This window comes from Microtus ochrogaster, chromosome 5, assembly GCF_000317375.1.
Source record: "Microtus ochrogaster isolate Prairie Vole_2 chromosome 5, MicOch1.0, whole genome shotgun sequence".
Classification (NCBI taxonomy): Eukaryota; Metazoa; Chordata; class Mammalia; order Rodentia; family Cricetidae; genus Microtus; species Microtus ochrogaster.
This window is the reverse complement of record NC_022012.1, coordinates 16,240,413-16,258,261: the sequence shown is the minus strand read 5'-3', so window position 1 is coordinate 16,258,261 and position 17,849 is coordinate 16,240,413. Positions and strand designations below refer to the sequence as shown.

The following is a 17,849-nucleotide window of genomic DNA, read 5'->3' as shown; positions in this document are numbered from 1 at the left end:
CCCAACCCTCTTTTTGTTTGTTCTTAGATTTTTAATTACATTTATTGACTTGTGTGTGTGCACAAGCACAAGGCAGGCCACACACGTGGGAGTCTGCTCTCCCCTTCCACTGTGTGGGTTCCAGAAGTCAGGCTCTCAGGTCTTGGGACTTGATTGCAAATGATGTTCTGTGAGCCACATCACTGATCTGGGACCTTTTTTTTAATTTTTTTTATTTTATTTTATTTTTTTCTTATTAACTAATTCTTTTTTTTAATTTATTTATTTATTAAGGATTTCTGCCTCCTCCCCGCCACCGACTCCCATTTCCTTCCCCCTCCCCCGATCAAGTCCCTCTCCCTCATCAGCTTGAAGAGCAATCAGGGTTCCCTGACCTGTGGGAAGTCCAAGGACCGCCCACCTCCATCCAGGTTTAGTAAGTTGAGCACCCAAACTGCCTAGGCTCCCTCAAAGCCAGTATGTGCAGTAGGATCAAAAACCCATTGCCATTGTTCTTGAGTTCTCAGTAGTCCTCATTGTCCGCTATGTAAGTCCGGTTTTATCCCATGCTTTTTCAGACCCAGGCTAGCTGGTCTTGGTGAGTTCCCGAAAGATCATCCCCATTGTCTCAGTGTGTGGGTGTACCCCTCGCGGTCCTGAGTTCCTTGCTCGTGCTCCCCCTCCTTCTGCTCCTGATTTGGACCTTGAGATTTCTGTCCGGTGCTCCAATGTGGGTCTCTGTCTCCTTTCATCGCCTTATGAAGGTTAATATTCAGGAGGATGCCTATATGTTTGTCTTTGGATTCACCTTCTAATTTAGCTTCTCTAGGATCGTGAATTATAAGCTCACTGTCCTTTATTTATGGCTAGAAACCAAATATGAGTGAGTACATCCCATGTTCCTCTTTTTGGGTCTGGCTTACCTCACTCAGGATAGTGTTTTCTATTTCCATCCATTTGTAGGCAAACTTCAAGAATTCCTTGTTTTTTATTGCTGAGTAATACTCTAATATGTATATATTCCATACTTTCTTCATCCATTCTTCCATTGAAGGGCATCTAGGTTGTTTCCACGTTCTGGCTATTACAAACAATGCTGCTATGAACATAGTTGAGCATATACTTTGTTGTATAATAGGGCCTCTCTTGGGTATATTCCCAAGAGCGGTATTGCTGGGTCGGGACCTTTTTTTTTTAAATAATGGTAATGAGAACTGAAGAACCTGTGTTTGCTAGGTAACCACTCTACCACTGAACTACATCTTAAGCCCCATGGTACTTTTTCATTTTACAACCTTTACTCATTTTAAAATTTATGTGTGCCGGGCAGTGGTGGTGCACGCCTTTAATCCCAGCACTCAGGAGGCAGAGGGAGGCAGATCTCTGAGTTCGAGGCCAGCCTGGTCTACAAGAACTAGTTCCAGGACAGGCTCTAAAGCTACTGAGAAACCCTGTCTTGAAAAACCAATAAATAAATTAATTAATTAATTAATTAATGAGTGTATGAGTGCTTTGCCAGCATTTATGTGTAGCATGTGTATTTAGTGCCTGGAAGAGCAAGTTTAGTTCCCAGCACCCATGTGGCAGGCAGCTCACACAGATCTGTAACTCCAGTTTCAGATGTGATGCCCTCTTCTGGCCATTGCAGGCACTGCACACAGTGCAAATACCCACACTTAGACACACAAACACATAAATAAATATAATAAAACTAGGGATTGGAGCCGGGCGGTGGTGGCGCACGCCTTTAATCCCAGCACTTGGGAGGCAGAGGCAGGCGGATCTCTGTGAGTTCGAGACCAGCCTGGTCTACAAAAGCTAGTTCCAGGACAGGCTCCAAAACCACAGAGAAACCCTGTCTCGAAAAGCCAAAAAAAAAAACAAAAAAAAACAAAACAAAAAAAACTAGGGATTGGAGAGATGGCTCAGAGATTGAGAGCACTGGCTGCTCTTCCAGCAGTCCTGAGTTCAATTCCCAACAACCACATGTACAGTAACTACAGCAGAAGCCATCGTCCAAAGGGTCACAGAAACAAAGGCCATCACCTCTCAACAGACAGCCACAACTAGGCATTAAGAGGCTGGCACAGTGAAATCAAGGCCCCAGGTCTACCTCTGCCTTGGCTGGGGGTATTGCTGGTTAGTGTCACTGTGGTGAAATGCCTGAGTAGTTTTATATAGAAGAAGGGTTCCTTTAGTTTAGTGTAGTCCTGGAGGTTCAGAGGTTCAGCACCAGGTGATGTCTTCTTGCTGGCAGAGTGTCCAGGAAGGCAAAGCATCATGTGACAGGAAGTGGGGCTGTGGACAGGTCCTCTGCGTCTTCCTGACACACAACCCCCACCCCCAACAGGGTTCCTCATTCTGTAGCCCTAGCTGGACTGGGAAAGTCTAGGTGGACCAGGCTAGTCTCGAACTCTAAGAAGTGTGCCTGCTTCTATCTTTTCTTTTCTTAAAAAAAAAATTGTTTGTGCAGAGTTTTGCCTGCTTGTATGTCTGTGTGAGGGTGTTGGATCCCCTGGAACAGGAGTTACAGACAGTTGTGAGCTGCCATGTGAGTGTTGGGAATTGAACCCAGGTCCTCTGGAAGAGCAGCCGCTGCTCTTAACCACTGAACCGTCTCTCCAGCCCACCTTTTCTCTTCATATGAAGCCACCAGTACTAATGACTTTCTGTGGTCCGAATTACCCCTAAAGGTATCACCTCGAAACTCCATAGTTGGATTAAATTTCTTTTTTGTGGAGACAGTTCTTATGAAGCTCAGGCTCTGCCATGTCAGAGGTGTCTTTGAACTGCTGATTCTCCTGCCTCTGCCTCCTGAGTGCTGGGATGATAGGCATATGCTGGGCTTGCTCACTTCCTTTTCCTTCCTTCCTTCTTTCATTTCTTAGCTACATATCCAGTTTGGGCTAACCTGGGCTACACAGTCTAGTGGCCATGCATAGTGGCACATGCCTTGAATCCCAGCACTTGGGAAGCGCTCAAGGCCTGTCAGAACACAGTCCAAGAATGGAGTCATGTGATAATTCTTGGAGAAAACTCCAAGAAAACAAGGCTTAAGTCTTGTGGCCTCAGTTTCGTCACAACACAGAGCTGTGCCTGGCATGGTCTCACTCTCCGCGCAGGTGCAGCACACAGGAGTGAGTTCACTTCAGCTGCTGTCACTCATTTGCCTCTGTGGAAACACGTCCTTGTGACTGAACGCCTTACACACATGATGTCTCTTAACCCTCAGAGTGTAAACTGTCGGGCGCTCTCAGTAAAGCTGCTACTGCATGAGACGTTAGTCCGCCCCATTTTCCCTCCTTTCACAGGTTCATGGCACCAGCTAAAGTGGTAATCAGAGGCCAGCCTGGTCTACAAAAAGGGTTCCAGGCCAGCCAGGGTGAGCGATATAGTGAGATCCTGCCTAAACCAAACCAGAGGACTGGGGCTGTACCTCAGTTGGGCAAGTACCTGCCCATGATGTAAGAGGCCCTGGATTCTGTCTCCAGCACCACATAAACTGCATGGTGGCCCAAACCTGTAATCCCAATGGGAAAGAGGCGGGAAAATCAGTGCAAAGTCAAATTCAGCTACACACAAGTTCAAAGCTAGTCTGGGCTACACAGACTTGTCTTGGAAATGATTGCTTATGGGGTTGGCAAGCTGGCTCAGTGGGTAAGGTGCTGCCAAGTCCTACGGCCTGAGTTCAGTCCCTGGGACCCACATGACAGACAGATCCTAGCAAGCTGTCTTCTCATCACCGCATGTACCACCCCAAAACAAAACATCTCAGAAAAGATGCATTTAAAATAACAAAACTCTACACTCAAAAATTATATATATATATATATATATATATATATATATATATATGTGTGTGTGTGTGTGTGTGTGCGTGTGTGTAAAATCAGTATTAGCTATACACTCACAATGGTTCCAGGCATGATCAGATCACCTACACATACATTCCACAGGCTTCTCCATTGGCCCTCAGGTTTTTTTAAGACCACTGCTCCACCTGTACATTTTTTAATTGAAAGATGCTATGTACAAATGTGTATGTTACATGCCTTCTTAGAATGAGAGCCGATTTAAATATAGTAAAATGCTCGAACCAACTCATGAGATGGGAGAACCACCTGAACACGCGTAAGCATTCATAGTCAACTGTGATCAGACAGGTGGTGATCAATGTTGAACTCTCTAAGTAGAGGCTGGCAGCAAATACAATATCCCTCTTGATTTTGGTGACTCCTTCAGCAAATTTGTTCTCCAGCTCCGCGTTTCCAACGGCTTTTGCTGCTTGACACATCTGTGGAAGCTGTTCTTCCCAGGCGTCTCATCCAGCGAATTGTGCTGCCTTCAGCGACAGCTGTCGTTCTGCAGATATGAACAGATGTGGCCCCAGTTGCCCAGGTACACACCATATCCATCGGGTGAGGGTTGAGTGAGCTTAGGTAAGTGTCTTCATCAGTCTCCAGTTTTGCTTCTGCTGAAACTTTTGCAATTCTTTTAGCACATTCCTACATTTGCCGAAGTGGTCCAGCCAACTGTTCTGTTAGTCTGGGCATCTCACTAGAATTCTCTTGAAACACAAAACAGCTCAATAGTGCAGTTGCCTGTTCTGCAGGAAGGTCATTGAAAAGCCCCTTAAACACCATCTGTTAGGAGGAGCTCATCGGCACTGCGTATTTCACAAGCCACACGTCCCTTTCATCTCTGTACGTAGCAAAGCCAACCTTCTTAAAACACGTTTGGACATTTGAGTTCATCCATGGCCCTCAGCGTCAACCTAGACTCCTTGTTCGGGACTGAGAGGGTGCCAGGAGTGCATGTCCTTTCTCACAGTAGCCCTTGTACTTATATGGCTCTTTTACATAGATGAAGTCAAACCTCAAAAATTCTAATTAGTTCTTATTAAAGTGCTTGCAGCCAAGCCTGATGACCCAAATTTCATCCCCAATATCCATGTGGTAGAAGGCCCATTCCCCCTGAATTGTTCTCTGACCTCCACGCGAATGTGCTCACACAGATTTACATTCACAAGTAAATAAAATAAATAAACCTAACTTGGAATCCTATTAAAGCTGCTGGCAGTGTTGCCCACCTGAAGTGCCAGCTACTCAGGAGACCGAACCCTGGGGACCTCTGAGTCCAGGGTTTCGAGACCAGCCTCGGCACTATAGCAAGACCCTGGCTCAAACAACTCAAATGCAACCAGCCGAACTAAAAAAAAATTGTTTGGTAAAAATAATAAGTCCTGGGGCTGTGCTTAGCACGCAAGAGGCCCTGAGCGCCATCCCCAGCTCTGCACGGAATCGAACGTGGTGTTTCAGGTCCGTAACAATATTTTGTCCGAAACAACAGTTTACCATCACACTTCGGGTGAGAAAACTGGATGGGATAGGCTCAGCCGCCGCCAGTGCAGAGCCTCCGCCCCAAGAACCCCAGCCTCCCCCACTTGGGAAGGAGCAGGGCCTGCTCCCCCTGAGGCGGGATCAGTGTCCTCCCTCCTTCCTATTGGTGAGTCTCTTCTTGTGGGCGGGATCTATCGCCACAGGCTTTTCTGATTTGCTGTCCCTTTAGCCTGTAACCGGAAGTTCTATGACTCCACACGACGGCGCCCAGCGGTACCACCGAGCCGGCTAGGTTCCCGGGCCGGCTGCGTGAGTAGGTGGGTCGCGCGTGGGAGGACGATGGGACAGTCTGGGCTTTAGGGCGTCCACTTCCAGGCCTGGTAGAGCCGTGGAGAACGACCGTCAGTTCGGCCTCAGGGTGAGGGCACCGTGACCTTTGGGGGGGGGTGCAGGCTTGGGGACACGTGAGAAAGGTTGCTCTGCACCTCTTGCTTCAGTGTCCGGTTTCGCAGGTGCGACAGTCGGCTCAGGCCACACAGCACGTTGATGTTGGGCACTTACCACGTACCAGGCACTGATCCTGCTGGTGGAGATACAGCAATGAGAAAAACAGATTTTTTAAAAAAATTATTATCTAAGAGAGCCAATTATTGAACAAAACGGAACAGTTTTGTGATTTCAAATAGTGGTTGTTGAAAGCAACGTGTTTTTCCCTGAAACAAGAGGCTTTATGTATCCCAAGCTGGCCTCGAACTCTTGATCTTCCTCTTCCAGGCCTGCACCAAGATAGGAAGCGGTAGACACCGGGTAAAACAAGTTCAAAGCCTCTGAGACTAAAAGACTTGTCTTGTTTCAGAAACAGTGTGGCTGGGACCTCAAGGGAAGGGGGAATTCAGCAGGTAGACTCCATCTGATATTTATTTGAAGTGTTTTAGTTATGGGGGGAGGGTGCGTGTGCTGTGGTGCGCCTATGGGGGAGGGTGCGTGTGCTGTGGTGCGCCGTGGACGTCAGAAGACAGCTATGGAGTTTCATCCTTACACCTTATTCCGGTTCCAGGGATTGAACTCAGGTCATTAGACTTGCATTGTTCCAGCAGCAAGAACCTTTCTGTCCCGGCTCTTATTTATTTACATTTTAGCCAGGGCCTTACTGTAGCTCAAGACTGCCATGGAGCTCACCAGCTGGTCTGGATGCAATCCTCCTGCCTCAGACTCCACAGTGCTGGCTTTGGAGCCACAGCACTTGTCTCAAGTCTGGCTTGTTTTTTGAAGCAGAGTCCCTCTATGTATCCCTGGCTGGTCTGGAACTTGCTGTGTCTGTGTAGCTCAGACTCAGAGGTCTGCCTGCCTGTGTCTCCTGAGAGTACTGGGATTACAGGTATCTGCCATAACACCTAGCATTTTATGTGTTCATGTGTGGCTGCATGGATGTATTGTTAGTGCATGTTCATGTATGCACATGTGTACAGGAGGACACATGTCCTTGGATATTGTCCGCCTTGTGCTCTGAGACAAGGTCTTTCACTGGGACCTGGCTGGCCGCCAAGCTCAGGGACCTGCCTGTTTCTGCCTCCCTGGTGCTGGGATTGCAAGGGCATGTCACCTCACCTTTTTATGTGAGTGCTAGGGATCAAACTCAGGTCCTCAGACTCTCAGGGCAAGCATTCATCAATAAAGCCTTCTTTCCCGCTCACTTAGTTACATTGTTAGAGCTGTCTTTGCGCTGGAGGGACGTAAGTGACTGGGCGGGAGCGGTGGATAACGGTATGCAGGGAAGCCGAGTGGGCTGGTGCAGTGACCTGCAACAGAGCGGGTAGATTTGGAAATAGTCTCCAGGACTGTTTGACAGATTGAATGACTCCGACTTTGTGTCCTTACTGGGAAGGGTGGTGTCGCTGGCTGGCCTCCAGAGAAGCACATGAAGCAAAGATATGTCGGTTGGTGTCCCATTTGGAGTTGGAGGTGGCTGCTCTGTATTAAAGCTATGTTTAGGCATGGAGGTGAAAATGTTAGGGAACCATAAGCACAAGTTGTTACTACTCTGACTAATACATTAGGAGCCACCTATGGCTGCCGCAAAGCAAATTCTCACACAGTAGGTCTGACAGTCAGCATTTTATAGGTCCTGGAACACAATTTGCAAAGCAAAGGTTTAGATTCTTCTTACCTAACTGTATGCCAACCAAGTATCCCACCGTGAGTCCGCCATGAGCCCCTCACTGGGGATTCTAGGCAGGGGCTCTACCACTGAGCCACACCCCAGACCCTCACTGGGGGATTCTAGGCAGGGGCTCTACCACTGAGCCACACCCCAGACCCTCACTGGGGGATTCTAGGCAGGGCCTCTACCACTGACCCACACCCCAGCCCCTCACTGGGAGATTCTAGGCAGGGCTCTACCACTGAGCCACACCCCAGCCCCTCACTGGGGATTCTAGGCAGGGCCTCTACCACTGAGAGTCCCCAGCAGCTCACTGGAGGATTCTAGGCCAAGTCTGTACTACTGAATCACTGCCTGAGTCTAGTCCAGTTGCATTTCCTCAGACCACTAGCTGCAGCTATCACCAGACGTTGGTCAGATATGCAAACATGTTGGCATCGCTAAGTCTGAGTCTGCATGTTTTATACTCCCAGAACATTTGTCTGCACCTTCAGTTACGCAGACACTGCAGGACCCTGAATGCCAGGAAGAAAACCAAGGATGTTAACAAAGGGCTGTGAGGGAGGGGCCTTCACTATCTGCTACTTAGGAAAAATCAAGCCAGTCAACACTTTGAAGTTATTGGTGGCTTCTTCGAGGTGTGGAACACACCAGTTTGGACTAGTGTTACTGACATGACTAGGGCAGCCTTCGAGTGGAGAGGAAGGAGCCAGTGTGTGGGTGTGACTGCGGTGTAGCTTTGTGATAAAAGATCAGGAGGTTGGAGGGAGATTTTGGGCAATGATACTAGAGAAAAGGCTGTTTTTTCTTAAATAGATTCTCACTAGGTAGCCCTAGCTGGCCTGGAACTTACTAAGATCTGCCTGCCCCTGCCTCCTGAATGCTGGGATTAAAGGTGCATTACCATGCCTGGCTCAAGTAAATGAAGGTTTTGTGTATGTGTGTGTGTGTGTGTGTGTGCATGTGTGTGTACGTGTGTGTGTGTGTGCATGTGTGTGCCAGTGGAGGTCAGAGGACAGCTTGTGGGAGTCAGTTCTTTCCTTCCCTCTGGATTCCAGGGACGGAATTCCAGCAGTCAGACATGACAGCAACTGCTTTTACCCGCTCAGCCATCTTGTAGCTCCCAAGGTATTTTGTTTTGTTTTCTTAACCTGTTTTTGGAGGCAGGTTTTTATGCAGCGCAGGCTGGCTTCATACTTGCTATGTATACAAAGCTGATCCTCCCGCTTCAATGCTGGGATTACAGGTGTGCCGCCACACCTGCTGCATCCAGTGGTGGCAAGGGTGACCCAAACTCTTCCTAACATTGTTCTCCAAGGCCTAGGCACCATGACACAAAAACCCCACAGGTACACTAAGAAAACTGCAAGCCAGTGCCTCCGGACTATCGCCTAAAGTTCTTTATAGCGGGTCTGTAAACCCGCTATAGAAAGGAGTCTACATTGTGGTTAAGAGAAATGCAAGGGTAGTTGGATATCTAAAAATTTAGAATATGTTAATTATATATTTTAATATATAATAATAAAATACATTAAGAACAAAACCCCCAAATTACATGCTTATTTCATATGATGCAGAAAAATATTTGACAAAGTCCAACACTCTTACTTTTGTATTTGTTTGAGACAAGGTGTCACTGTGTTGAACAGGCTAGCTGTGAGGGTCCCTGAAAGTGTCATGGCCAACAGTGAGATGACCTGGATGAGGTTAAGAATGAAACTTTAGGTCAGCACAACTTAGCTGGTGCCAGATCCAAGCTTCTGGAGTCTAATGCCAAGAGACTTATTTCTTGTATGTTTAAGCACAATAAAACTTTGGGGGAGAGTTTGCATGTCATGTGACAGTTATCATGACAAAGCTTCAGGCATGACTACATAGAAACACCTTTGCAAAGTGCGGCTCCTTTTGTTTAAAGATTGTTTATTATGCATACAGTGTGCTGCTGGCATGTATGCCTGCAGGCCAGAAGAGGGCGCCAGATCTCATTACAGATGTGGTTGCTGGGAACTGAACTCAGGTCCTCTGGAAGAGCAAGCAGCCAGTGCTCTTTCCCTCTGAGCCATCTCTCCAGCCCCACAAAATGCATCTCTATAACAAAGCCCCTGTGGCCTTTCTCACAAGAATGGGCACTACTGCTGGGCAGTGGTGGTGGTGCATGGGCAGTGGTGGTGGCGCACGCCTTTAATCCCAGCACTTGTGAAGCAGGGGCAGGTGGATCTCTGTGAGTTTAAGGCCAGCCTGGTCTACAGATTGAGTTCCAGGACAGCCAAAGACTATTTCACAGAGAAACCCTTTCTCAAACAAACAAACAACAACAACAAAAGGAATAAAAAGGGTTCTACTGACTGAAAACAGTGCTCAGGACAAGGGCCTAGGGAGGAAGGGTTTGTAATAAGCATAAAGATGGGTTCCATTGACTGAGAAACAGTACTTAGGAGTCTGGGGCCAGGGAGGAATAAGCTAGCAAACTTTTTTGCAAAGCACATGCTACCTCTTTGATGAGGATGGGCTCTACTGAGGGACGATGCTCAGGATTCTGGGGGATTTGATGAGGGCTGGCTTTACAGAATAGCAGACATTACCAGGTGCTAACACGTCCGCTCAGTTTCTTCCTTTTCTAGTGCTGTCTTTAAGCTGTGCCCTCCACAGCTGCTCTCAGAGATCCGCCTGCCTCTGCCCCCCAGGTGCTGGGTTTAAAGACATGTGCCGCCAGCCCAGTGAGAGATTAGATCCTTTTGCCAGAGTTCAGGATCTAGACAAGGGTGTGCAGCTTAGCCACTTGTCAGCGGTTTACCAGTTTCCAGAAGTAGCACTCGGGCAAGAGAGAGACTCGCCATGAAAACAGCTCAGACTGTAAAGAACCTGCATGAGTCTGACCACCTGGGCTCAATTTCAAGTACCCGGGGTGAAGAGAAGGGACTAGTGAGATGGCTCATTGGGTAAAAAGTGCTCGCTGCCAAGTCTGAGGACCTGAGTTCAATCCCCAGCACCCACATGGTGGGTCACAGCCATCTGTAACTCCAGTTCAAAAGGATCCAAAGCCCTCTTCTGACAGGCAAAATGTTCATACATAATTGAAAAACAAAAACAACTGGGTGGGGTTTTTTGTTTTTTTTTATTGATTTCTATTGAGCTCTACATTTTTCTCTGCTCCCCTCCATGCCTCTCCCTTCCCCCCTTCAGCCCTCCCCCAAGGTCCCCATGCTCCCAATTTACTCAGGAGATCTTGTCTTTTTCTACTTTCTATTTCCCATGTAGATTATATCTATGTGAGTCTCTCTTAGTGTCCATATTGTTGTCTAAGTTCTCTGGGATTGTGGTTTGTAGGCTGGCTTTCTTTGCTTTATGTTTAAAAACCACCTATGAGTGAGTACATGTGATAATTGTCTTTCTGTGTTTTTTAAAGAGGCCAACCAATGGTAGGTAGCGCCTGCCTTTAAGCCCAGTACTCAGGAGGTAGAGGCAGGCCTGTGAGCTCAAAGCCAGCATGGTCTTCAGAGGGAGTTCCAGCGCAGCCAGGGCTACAGTGAAACCCTGTTTTGGAAAAAAACGAAGGGGAAAGGGGGGAGGAGGCATTGAGATGGCTCAGTGGGTAAAGGTGTTTGCTGCTAAGCCTGGGGACCTGAGTTCAGTCCCCAGGGCCCACATGGTAGAAGGCGAGCGCAGAATTCTCTGAGTTGTTCTTTGTGCTGCTGCCAAGGCACATTTGTGCACACACACTCTTGTAGGGCCCTGGTCTGCCCTTGTTCCTGGGTTGCGTCTGGAGGACAGTTTCTGGTCAGCTAACTAAGCAACCTGTTTGTTTCTGTGTTTTCCCTGCCCCGCCTGGTGATTAGCTGTAGGGCATTGTCTCCATTGTTAATATGGTAATTTCCCACCTGCCTGGGCGGAGCTCCTTGTGCAGCAGTTAGGTAGATAAGGACTCCCCCTAATCTGAATAAAGGGCATTCGGCTGATCTCCTTTGGAATGACCCTGGTCTCTTTGTGTGTGTTCTTTCTTTCAATCTCCAGGCCCTTGCCCAACTCGCACACGGTACAGTGGTGCGCGAACTGTACCGAGGGTGTAACACTGAATCAGGTGTTACACACTCTGGAATGTACAAAGAAGTTTTTTTTTAAAAAATAATTTTGTCTTAAGCCACACCTGTGGTCAGATAGTCCCTACTTCCTTCTGAGCCTTGTGTTCAAGCCTTTTTTTTTCTTTTCCTTTTAAAGCTGGAGGAGGCAGAGAAAGGGGAGTCCTTGGGGCTTACTGGTCAGCCAACCTAGCTGACCTCGTGAGCTCCCAGTTCAGTGAGAAACTGTCTCCAAAACTGTGGCGCTGCCTGCTGTAAATCCCCACCCGGGAGAGGCAGAGGTGGGGGAGCTCGGTGAGGTTTGAAGCTAGCCTGCAGAGCAGCTTCTAGGCCAGCTAGAGCCATCTAGTAAGACCGTGTCTCAAAAAGGGGCTGGGGGTCTGGAGAGTGGAGAGATGGCTCAGCCATTAAGAGCTCTTGCAGGGTTTGATTCCCAGCACTTACATAGTAGCTCACAACCATCTCTAACTCCAATTCCAGGGATCCAATACCCCTCTTCTGGCCTCCACAGGCACTAGGCATGAATGTATATATAGACATACATGCAGACAAAACACCCATACACATAAAATTTTTTAAAAGCCAGCTATCTCAGGCCGGGCGATGGTGGTGCACACCTTTAATCCCAGCACTCGGGAGGCAGAGGCAGGTGGACTCTGAATTCAAGGCCAGCCTGATCTATAAGAAGAGCGAGTTCTAGGACAGGCTCTTAAAACTATGGCGAAACCCTGTCTCAAAAAAAAAAAAAAAAAAGCCAGCTATCTCGGCATTTATACAGTGAGGTGGAGACTACTGAAAAACTGTCCTCTTGCCACAAAAGTAATGTGGACTATACATCTGTGTACAGATACACGCAAAATAAATGGATTTTTAGAAAAAAATGACCTGGGGTGTAAGGTGGGGGTGACATGCACCTTTAGTCCCAGCACTCAGGAGGCAGACCCAGATCTCCATGAGCTCCAGGCCAGCCTGGTCCATGTGAAGAAATCCTGTCTCAGGAAAAAAGAAGAAAAACTACCAGGTATGAGCCAGTGAGCTGACTCATTGTATAAAGGTACTTGTGCCAAGCCTGGAAAACTGAGTTTAATCCTAAAACCCACATTCTGGAAGAGAGCCAACTCTCCATGCTATCCCTGACCTCCACACAAGTGCATGTAGTGTATACACGAGGCAGGCATGCACAAGCACACACAATAAATCAATAAATATAATTTTAAAAAATGGGCTGGAGAGATGGCTCAGAAGTTAACAGCACTGACTGCTTGCTCTTCCAGAGAACTTGAGTCCAAATCCTAGCACCCACAAGGTGGCTCACAAACATCTATGAGATTTGGTGCCTTCTTCTGGTATGCAGACATATATGTGTACATAATAAATAAATCTTTTTAAAAAAAATTATCAGGCTTGGTGGCTCATACCTGTAATCTCAGCACTTAGAAAGTGGAGGAGTTTAAGGCCATCCTTGGCTACATAGTAAATCTGAAGCAAGCCTGGGCTATATGATACTCTTATCTCAAAAACAACAAAATCAAACAGAAACACTTGGGGCTTTGTAGGCTAGGCTCTTTGGTCTGAACTGTTCTCTTTGTCTTACAGGTGTGTTGCCAGGCTAACGCTGTCTCAGTTTCTCTTGACTGGTGGCTGATCTGCAAGAGGCATGAGCTGGGTCCAGGCCAGACTGCTGGCCAAAGGCCTCTCTAGGGGCTGGGGAGGTATCTGCAGGACTGGCCTCTCAGAAGCTCCTGTTGCTCAGGTAACCACAGGCTAGGCACTCAAGAGTGGAGGGGTAAGGCCTGGGCTTTACACTCACCTTCTCAAGCTCAGGCCACAGAAGTTAACAGTGGTCCTTGACCTGCCTGTCCTGCTGATAGCCCGTGTTTGTTTTGTTATTTTGCCATTGCTATACTAAAGTACGATGACCAAAAGCAACTTAAAGGTATTTGGGCTTGTGGTCCTGAGGACGAGTCCATATGACAGGGGAGGCATGGCAGCAGGTGGCCAGAGCAGATGCCAGGGTCGCACTCAAGCACACATAGGAAGTGGAGAGTGAACTGTACAGTTGAAGCATGAATCCTCAAAGCCCCCTCCAGTGACATACTTCCTCCTGCAAGGCTCCAAGTCCCAAAGGTTCCATAATCCAAAAGCACCTACTGGAAACCAAGTGATCAAATAGAAGCCTATGGAGTATTTCTCATCCAAACCACAATAGTATGTGTATTTTTGGGTTGTGTGTGTAAGAGCCATATGTAATAGCAAATGGCCTCAGAATATGATGTGTGGTTCAAGCTAGCCTTGAGATCTCAATTCTCCTGCGTTAGCCTCCTGGGGGTTGGCATATTAGGTGTGTACCACCATGTGGCACGTACTTTGTCATGGTACCTAAGCTAGGGCTAGCGGCCACAGTCTCAAAGCTCCTCCATGATGTTGAGGGCACCTCTGCCAGGAAAGCTAAGCAGCATCTGTGCTCTCCCAGGTGTCCCTCCGGGCCCCACGAGGCCTCCACTGCAGTGCAGTTACACACAAGGATGACACGTGGTTGATTCCTCAACCTTCTGAGCCCCAGAAGCCCAACAAGGTCCCAGTTGTCCACGAAGAACTGTTCGGGTCATCGGCAAATGGAGAACGAGACAAGAAAAGCTTCACTCATGCCGTGCGCAGCTTTGGGGAGCACAATGTGCGCAAGCGTGGCCATGTGGACTTCATCTACCTAGCGCTGCGCAAGATGCCAGAGTTCGGTGTGGAGCGGGACCTGTCAGTGTACAACCTGCTGCTGGATGTCTTCCCCAAGGAGGTCTTCCGGCCCCGCAATTTTATCCAACGCATCTTCGTCCACTATCCACGGCAGCAGGAGTGTGGGCTTGCTGTCCTGGATCAGATGGAACGGCACGGTGAGGGATGTGGGCCCAGTCTTAGCACCTGCTTCATTCCCCTGCTTTCTCCATCTCTCTCTACCTCTCAGGATTTCTGTCCCTCTTAGAATTACTGGGACGAGGCTGTAGCTCAGTTGGAGGACTTACTGGGATGCTCCGAGGCTGATCCCCAGCATCCAGCAGCCTCAGGTGCATGCCTGTCACCCCAGCTCCTTGGGGGGGGGGGTGGAGTGGATGCAGGCATTCAAGCTCATCCTTACTATGTAAGTTTTGCTTTGAATTTGTTTGCTTTTGTTTTGTTTTTCAAGACAGAGTTTCTCTGTTTAGCAGCCCTGGCTCTCCTGGAACTCTCATGTAGACCAAACTGGCCTCAAACTGAGTACTGGGGCTAGAGGCCATGCACTACCATGCCCAGCCTTTGTTTTCTGTGAGTGCTTGAGTGCACGTGCCCCAGAGAGCCAGAAGAGGGCTGGATACCCTGGAACTGGAGTTTACAGTGGTGCAGTCCACGTTCACAACTGCTGAGCCGTTTTTTCTCCAGCCCTTTTGCCCTAACACGTACATTTTAGATCCTCTCACGAAGCCCAGGTTGACCTTGAATTTGCTGTGCTTGTTTAACCAAGCCTGGCCTTGGACTCTTGATTTTTGCCTCTTGTTCCAGATCTTGGTATTATAGCCTGTGCTGCTGTGCTCTTTCATATGGTAAAGTCAAACTGGAGCTGTGTGTGCCAGGCCAGCACTTTTACTCGGCTATACCCCAGCCCCAGCTTCAAACAAAACAAGCACTGATGGCCGGGTGTGGTGGCACACACCTTTAATCCCAGCTCTGGAAGGCAGAGACAGGCAGATCTCAGAGTTCCAGGCCAACCAGGGCTATACATATAGACCCTGTACCAAAATAAGAAAGAAAAAAAAAACATGAAAAGTAAATTCCCTTTAATTCTGTCCTCCCTTCCTGCTCTTTCCTGACTTGACATTTGTCTAACTATACCTACCTCTCTGAGGCTCTACCTGGATCTGCCCAGCACAGGAGTCATGCCCGACAGAGAGACAGAGTTCCTGCTGATTCAGATATTTGGACGCCACAGTTACCCCATGCTCAAGTTCCTACGGATGAAACTGTGGCTCACCCGCTTCAAGAATATCAACCCCTACCCTGTGCCCCGAGATCTGCCCCAGGACCCTTTGGACCTGGCTAAGCTAAGCCTGCGACACATGGAGCCTGACCTCAGTGCCAAGGTCACTGTCTACCAGGTATGCATTCCTGTTGGTTCCTGCAGCTACCATCCCTGGCTGGGCTCTCCTTCACTCGTGGTGTTAATGCTCATGGCCTTCCTTATTACCACAGTTGGACCTGAATTAGTCTATTTAGCCGTTACAGAAACATCCTGTGTCAGGTGTATTTGTCCCTTCTTGTACAATGACTTGGATGAGATCACTGCGGGTTGCATATAAGTTAGATGGCTCCAAGGTCCCTTCAGGATGGGCTCAATGTTGGCAGCCCCGGCCAAACTGGCTACAAAAAAAGAGGAAGGGACCACTTTCGTAACATGTAGGAGACCTGGTACAATTGTTCAGGATTTGCTGGCATCCTCTTTCCCTTTGCCTTCTCTGGCTCCCCTGTAGATGCTCTGGAATCACAATCTTACATCCCTGCTATTCCTTGCAGATGTCTTTGCCCAGTGACTCTACAGGCATAGATCCCATCCAGCCCCACATTGTAGGTAAGACCCCAGCCTGTCCCAGTTTCTGCCAGATCCCTCTGGGCCTTTCGCTGCTAAGGTATCACTAGGTTCTCATCTCCACACCAGGAATCCAGAGTCCTGATCAGCAAGCTGCCCTGGCCCGCCACAACCCATCCAAGCCTGTTTTTGTCGAGGGCCCCTTCCCTCTCTGGCTGCGCAATAAATGTGTCTATTATCACATCTTGAGAGCTGATCTGCCATCCCCTGAGGAAGAGGTGAGTTACATCCCAGAACCCACATGTCAAAGGAAAGAACTGACTCCTGGGAGTTGTTCTCTGAGCTACACAGGGCTGTGCAGAAATATAATTTAAAAAAATAAGAAATACATAGTGGCATATATTTTTAATTCCATTCCAACACTCAGGAGGCTGAGGCAGGCAGATCTCTGAGAGTTGAAGGCCACTGTGGTCAGTACAGTGAGTTCCAGATTAGCCAGGACTGTAGATTCTGTCTCAGAAAAAGGGGTAGGGGGCCTGGCACTGTCTTGAAGTTCAGATGAGGAGCTGGGATTCTGTGTTCTGGCCTCTGATCACGCTTGCTTTCTCTTGCCAAAAGTAGAAAGTAGAGGAGATCCCAGAAGAATGGAATCTCTACTACCCAATGCAGCTGGACCTGGAATATTCTAGGAGCGGTTGGGACAACTATGAGTTTGACGTGGACAAAGGTAAAAGCAGTTTTCTGTACAGCACATCCTGTGTGGTGGACATGGGACCTCAGGCTGAAACACTGCTCATTTCTCCAGTCCCCACAATCAGGGGTCATGTACTCCTGGGGAACCTGACATCCTTAGCCACCCCCTCTCCCTTAGATCTTTTATGGAGCATTATGCACCAGCTAGTAACATGATCAGAACAGATGCAAGTCTCAGGTCAGTAGGGAACAGTCAAGTTACATAAGGGAGTTGAGAGTAGGCACTTGGCAGCTTCCAGGTTTGGGGTCAAGGCCAGCTTCCTGATAGCGTCTGAAGAAGCAGGTGGCATAGCCCAGGTTAAATGTAAAACCAGTATGTATCAGGGGGCTGCTCTGTGAATGTTTGGAGGTGCCCATCAGTGGGAGGTCAGAGTACCTCAAGGTGGTGAGGGCAAACTCCTCTCTTCTAACAGTGACAGAAGGCCCCGTCTTCGCCATGTGCATGGCTGGTGCCCATGACCAGGCAACACTGGTCAAATGGATCCAGGGCTTGCAGGAGACCAACCCAACCCTGGCACAGGTCCCTGTGATATTTCGCCTGGCCAGGTCCACGGGGGAGCTGCTGACAATCTCGAGGCAGGAGGAACAGTCCCCTCCCCACAGCCCTCCCAAGGGCCAGGAGGAAGATGAGGCCTTTCAGGCACAGCAGCAGCAGGGCCAGAGTTGAGTCTGAGCTGTAATGAGGCAAAGAGAAACCGGACTGCTACAAAATAATATGGACAAAATAAAAATTTCTTCCCTGGCCTTGTGACTTCCCTTCAGATGTTATGCATGAGTTCGTCTGGCTCTACCTTTCTGGGACCCTCCTTTTTATTTACCTTTAAAAATCCGTTTATGTATTTGTGGTGTGGGAGGGGTGTGTGGAGGTGAGAAGACTATTTGCTGGAGTCAGTTCTGGCTTTCCACCCTCTAAGAGTCCTGCAAATGGAACTCAGATTGCCAGGTTTGGCAGGATTCGCCTTTACCCGCAGAGCCATCACCATGGCCTT

At 48.4% G+C, this 17,849-nt stretch overlaps 1 protein-coding gene across 3 annotated transcripts; it reads left to right on the top strand.

The window, feature by feature from the left end:
• The first annotated feature begins 5,565 nt into the window (after positions 1-5,565).
• On the top strand, positions 5,566-17,604 carry Ecsit (ECSIT signalling integrator). Of its 3 annotated transcripts, XM_026779469.1 has the most exons (9): positions 5,583-5,635; positions 8,538-8,607; positions 13,152-13,308; positions 14,029-14,443; positions 15,456-15,679; positions 16,095-16,149; positions 16,237-16,385; positions 16,729-16,834; positions 17,274-17,604. In XM_026779469.1, the coding sequence occupies exons 3-9, from the start codon at positions 13,213-13,215 to the stop codon at positions 17,525-17,527; spliced, it is 1,299 nt and encodes a 432-aa protein (XP_026635270.1). In that variant the 5' UTR covers positions 5,583-5,635; positions 8,538-8,607; positions 13,152-13,212; the 3' UTR covers positions 17,528-17,604. The 3 variants fall into 3 exon arrangements, with proteins under 3 accessions (XP_005347001.1, XP_026635270.1, XP_013201573.1); XM_005346944.2 differs by lacking the exon at positions 8,538-8,607 and having other exon boundaries at positions 5,566-5,635; XM_013346119.2 differs by lacking the exons at positions 5,583-5,635; positions 8,538-8,607 and adding an exon at positions 5,655-5,736.
• Positions 17,605-17,849: the final 245 nt, after the last annotated feature.

Bases quoted from the DNA above. Each gene is read 5' to 3' on its own strand.
- Ecsit (XM_005346944.2), top strand. From the start codon at position 13,213: ATGAGCTGGGTCCAGGCCAGACTGCTGGCCAAAGGCCTCTCTAGGGGC. The intron at 13,309-14,028 runs GTAACCACAGGC...GTGCTCTCCCAG, and splicing joins CAGAAGCTCCTGTTGCTCAG to GTGTCCCTCCGGGCCCCACG. The intron at 16,386-16,728 runs GTGAGTTACATC...TGCCAAAAGTAG, and splicing joins TGCCATCCCCTGAGGAAGAG to AAAGTAGAGGAGATCCCAGA.